At 38.5% G+C, this 5,373-nt stretch overlaps 1 protein-coding gene across 1 annotated transcript in view; it reads left to right on the top strand.

Moving 5' to 3' along the window:
* The window catches only part of TBC1D32 (TBC1 domain family member 32), a 170,900-nt gene that overhangs the window by 151,523 nt on the left and 14,004 nt on the right, over positions 1-5,373 (top strand). Inside the window, exon 32 of the mRNA XM_025208839.1 lies at positions 2,429-2,617. Within this exon, the coding sequence (XP_025064624.1) occupies positions 2,429-2,617 (189 nt within the window). The remainder of the gene's footprint in view (positions 1-2,428; positions 2,618-5,373) is intronic.

The following is a 5,373-nucleotide window of genomic DNA, read 5'->3' as shown; positions in this document are numbered from 1 at the left end:
TTGCAGGCATTGGCTGCATTTTGTGTGCAATGCTGGATTTCACAGAACCCACAAAATTAGGAATTCAGTAGGTTCCTGCTTATTTTATACATTTCAGTCTACCCACAAAGGCTGAGATACTTAAAATTACTACAGAAAAGAATGTTTTTAAAGGGAAAGGCACAGGCTGTATTTTAAAATACGAAGGGCATGACAGAGAAATAACAAAAGGCATCTACTCATGCTTGGCCTGCATTCATTGAAGTCAGTTGTCCTTTTTTAAGTTGGGTTTGCAAAGTATGGTGTTAGGATATACTAATTAATATGTCCTTACAAAACACGTCTTATCCTCACCAAACAAAAGGGGTTTGGAATTATCAAGGTTAATTGTCCAAGTTTTAGAGACACTGAGCATGCCAAATTACCGCTGAATTCTAATTCCTGTAGGAGAAATGTTCTCATCAGAAGGTCCCTGTCACAGGACTGGAATAATAGTCTTGTGCTTAAAGTGCTGGGCTTCAGGAGATTTGGATCCTATTACAATCTCTGCCAAAGCCTTCCTCATGATATTGAGTAAGTCACCTCCTGCCTCATTTTCAAAGGATTAAGATCAATATTTCCCAAGTAAATGGGAGCTGTTGGTGCCCAGCTCATCTGAAAATCATGTCTTTAATCTTTTTATGCCTCGGTTCCCTGTTTGTAGTGTTTGGATACTGATATTTCTTTACCTTACAGGGTCATTACAAGGATAATGTCATTATTGTATGTGAGGAGTCTGAATACTAGAGTGCTAAGCAACTGAACAGCCCATAAATAATTCACCATTGACACTAATTAACACTTTTATTAGAAGCTGCCGTAAAGAAGTCTAGGACTTTATGAGCATGGAGACCGAATGATTTTCCTTGTCGCCCCTCCAGTTCAGAGTTTGAGGCACATTGTTGGGGCAGAACAAAGAAAGTTACAGCATAGAATCACTGTAATACAAACTAGCCACTGAAAGAGAGCTGTTTTGCTACTTGGGGTCTTATTTAGCAACACTAAGTATTAAAAAAAAAAAAAAAAAATGCTTCAATTAAACCATGGAAGCAACTTAACTTGTATTAAAGTCAGTGTATGTGAATAGCAGATCTAATTCCAAGGCATGGCTATTGTGATCTAATCGATCATAGTACTTTCTACAGCTGCATATTTTTAAACACTTGGGGGCTGTGTGTGGATTTGTGGGCTAGAGCTAAATGTAATGTACTGTACACATCTTAAGCCACAGATTTAGATATGGGGAATGGAATGGCTAAAGACTGTATCTTCTATCCCCATTCAGTAAATGCAAAGGTGCCTCAGGGAAGTACCTACTGTTCATTTAGGAGGCACAGAAATCCTTTAATTTAGAGGGAAATACGCGTGAAACATGCCTTCAAAGCTCTCCATCCCCATGAAAGAAAATCACATTAAGAAATGTCCATACATAAAAATGAGTATTTTCCCCTTCACTGGACTTTTAATTTAACATCTGCACTAGTGGGATGTGTTCATTTGTCTCTGAAACTTGGGTGATTAACCTTGATAGTTCCAGACCACTTGGCCTTGTTTAGCAGTGTTCCTCAGTGCTAGCAATATAAAATTATGACCTTGGCTTCTGCTGTACTTCGTATCCTTTGGACTATCATCAGCAGATAGTTAGTCCTTCAGCATATTTTTTTTTTATTCTCCTTCAAAAGTCCTTTTTTATATGAGCAGAGTAGCTGTTGCTTTTAATGGAAAGTCCTTTTTTTTTTTTTTTTTTTTTTTGTCTGCTTCATTGCTATATGCCTTTTTTGCATCTTGGGTCTTTTGGGTCAATTTGTTTGGTGGTCAGGATAATGTTCTTATGAGTCAATTTTGTGTTGCTTCATGTGTCATAATTTTGAGACCAAAGGAGCTACTTCCTAGCTCTGAATTCCTTTTTGTCTTGTACTTTTCAGAGGGTCACTTGGGCTTGTTAATCTTTCAAGACTGGTGATCTATAGGAGAAGTCCTCAAAGGAGGAATCATTGTATGGTAACTGTGCTTGTTTGCATTCATTGCCAAAGGGATTCCCAATCCCTGTGCACCTACTTTGGAGTCATGGACACAAGATGCCTGAATTATGTGGGGCTAGTTATAGGGTAGTAGGAATCACAGCATCTTTTATGTTCTAACATCTCAGCACCGGAGGAAAAAATAAGATACCAAGTTTGCTTAGCGAGAGAACATTTTTCCTAAATCTGGGGATCCACAGGAGCATTTTTGAAGATCCACAGATACCATAATGAAGCTAAATACTGTATTATTTTAAATATGTATCTTACTAATCAGGGTTTCTCACCTCTGATTAGGGCAGTGTAGAAAAGTTGTGAATCAGTTTTGTTAAATACTAGAGAATTTCCTTAAAATGTTGAATATTTTTGTTTTGTTTTTTTTCCCTTAGATTTGTCAGCAATGGCTAACTCAGTGCTTCTGGAATTACATGGACTGGAGTGAGATCTGTCATTATATTGCCACATGTATTTTTCTGGGTCCTGATTATCAGATATATATGTGTATATCTGTGTTCAGACATCTACAGCAAGATATTCTGCAGCACACCCAGACACAAGATCTCCAGGTTTTTCTCAAAGTAATGCATGTTTATCTTTAAGTAACAAGACTAGAGCAGTGGTTTTCAAACTTTCTAAAGGTTCAGAACCCTTTCATATTGCTTCTTCTACTGTGGAGCTCCTACCCCTGGCTCCATGGCTCAGGGTGACCTGGCTCTGCAGTGGCAGTGCATTGCCTCCTGGCCTGCTCTGCCATTGTCCCCAGTTTCTTCAAACTCCCCCTAATGACCTGTTGCAGAACCCTAGGTTTCCGTGGAAGACGTTTTGAAAACTGCTGGACTAGAGGAAATCTAAACTGCAAGTCTGAAAAGAGATATGTTATTTAACCCAATTAATTCTGAAGTGTCCCCATTGATTTTCTTTTAGTTTGATTCACCATGCATAATAGTTTTTCCCTCAAACAGAACAGGAAAAAATGTAATATTTTTCAGAGGGCAATACTGCTGCATATGAACTTACCCAGTTCCCATCGGAATCAGTGAAAATATTCCCATTGGCTCCAGTGGGAAATGGATGGATTGTGGGTCCCTAGATAGAATTAGGTAAAATCTTGGGGAGTAGAGTTATGCAATGTCCACCTATTTTACCTTCAAAAGATTTAGTGATGATCTGCAAAGGTCCCTTCCAGCCCCTAACATCAATGAAACTATGAGAGTTATGTTCTAATCACTGTAATTGTTACGCCTGCCTCATTGGAAGGGCTTTGTAAGGGTTGTGCATTTGTATTACTTTAATTTTATACTTTGTTTCCTATCTGCCTGGAAGTCATACAACATATGGAGTTTGGTACCTATTTGCAAAAGACTTTTTAAAGTAACTTACCCTAAAGCTTGAATAGATGCCAAGATAGTACCCTATCTGTTTTATTTGTGCACTGTGCCTGCAATTTAAGAGTGTAATACAATACATGTATTGTATTGCAATACATGTACGCGCATGATCAGAGGTCAGGGAAGCAGACCCTACGATGACAGGCTGAGAGCCCTGGGGCTCTTTAGCCTGAAAAAGCGCAGGCTCAGGGGTGATCTGATGGCCACCTACAAGTTTATCAGGGGTGACCACCAGTATCTGGGGGAACGTTTGTTCACCAGAGCGCCCCAAGGGATGACGAGGTCGAATGGTCACAAACTACTTCAAGATCGTTTCAGGCTGGACATAAGGAAGAACTTCTTTACTGTCCCAGCCCCCAAGGTCTGGAACAGCCTGCCACCGGAGGTGGTTCAAGCGCCTTCATTGAACACCTTCAAGATGAAACTGGATGCTTATCTTGCTGGGATCCTATGACCCCAGCTGACTTCCTGCCCTTTGGGCGGGGGGCTGGACTTGATCTTCCGAGGTCCCTTCCAGCCCTGATGTCTATGAAATCTATGAAATCTATGAAATATCTGGAGAAAAAAAGGTAAGTCTTTATTTGAAATCCAGTTGAAAAAAACTAAAATATGATTGCAAATTGTTTCTAAGTCATTTATAGCCATATGCTCAATGGATATATGCATTTGATTGCTGACAGAATGAAAAGAACCCTGTCAGGGGGTGGTGATATGACAGCTCCAATAAGGGATCAGTTGAAAATGAAGGTCTTCTTTTTGCTAATCTGACAAATATGTGAAAGCAAATTAGGAAGAAACCGATTACCCACTCCTTGACATAATTATCTGATTTTCCAGTCTCACATGCCAACCATATTTCAAAGCAGAAAGCAACAGTTACTGAAACCAGTAGCTTCAGAATTCAAATGTGGGAATGAATCTTATTTTCAAGACTGGTTGCATCTACATATAATGAGACACTTTTGACATTCAGTTGATTTGGAAATTTCAGGTACAGGGTGCCCTAAGTTTTTACAGGAGTTGATGCAACTCATTTCTCCTCTTATATTGGTCAGTCTTGTTGTCTGGGATTATTTCAATAACCAGATCACTAATTCTTGTTTATTGTTTAATCTTTATAACTCTCTAGCAATCATGGGGGGAGAGGGTTAGTTTGTTATATATAGGAGACCATACTCTGAGTCTTAGAGTTAGGTGGAAACTGAATACAGAAAGCAGTAATTATATTTTAACATGGCTTCAATGCATTCTTTCTGGTCTCTACACTAATTGAACAATGTCAAATAAGCAGATAACAGGGAGAACATAGCAGAAGGCATAGAGTTTTCATTATTCCTCTACCTTGACTGGAGTCAACAAAAAAGAAAAGTAAAACAAACTTTTTCTTCTCCTTTTCTTCTTTAGCAATATATGTGCAAATTCAAGATAATCATGTGAGTTCAAGGTAGCAAATTAACTAGAAAAGCCAGACTTGATCATTTGTTTTGCGTATGCCTTGCATCAAGTAATTTACTTTTTATGTCACTGGATCAAAACTAGTTTGTTTATGAGAACAGTCTTACAAATATGATCAAAGCAAGCATACTATCTTGGATGGTTGAGATTCATTAACTATTTGAAAATAATATCTGCAGCTGGTGACCAGTAAGATTAATTCTCTCATGGGGGTACAAGCTTGTGTTATAAGTTCTGTATACAATGTTGATATCTCAGGTCCAGATGAGTGGTGTGCTCTCAACAAAGTAATGTTTCAAATATTTACTCAATCAGGTGCCACTTAAATGTAATGCTTTACAGCTGTACTTTGGATTTGTTTTTTCTTTTTTTTGACCACCTTCAATTGTTGATGGACAAAGTTTAGGTGTTTTTCTAACACAACAGTATCCCCTGGTTGTAGGAAGCTATATTTGTTATTGAACTGCCACAATGAACCACAATGATAAGTA

Source organism: Alligator sinensis, unplaced genomic scaffold, assembly GCF_000455745.1.
Source record: "Alligator sinensis unplaced genomic scaffold, ASM45574v1 scaffold808_1, whole genome shotgun sequence".
NCBI lineage: Eukaryota > Metazoa > Chordata > Crocodylia > Alligatoridae > Alligator > Alligator sinensis.
The sequence above is the reverse complement of the archived record's forward strand: the minus strand, read 5'-3'. Positions and strand labels throughout refer to the sequence as shown.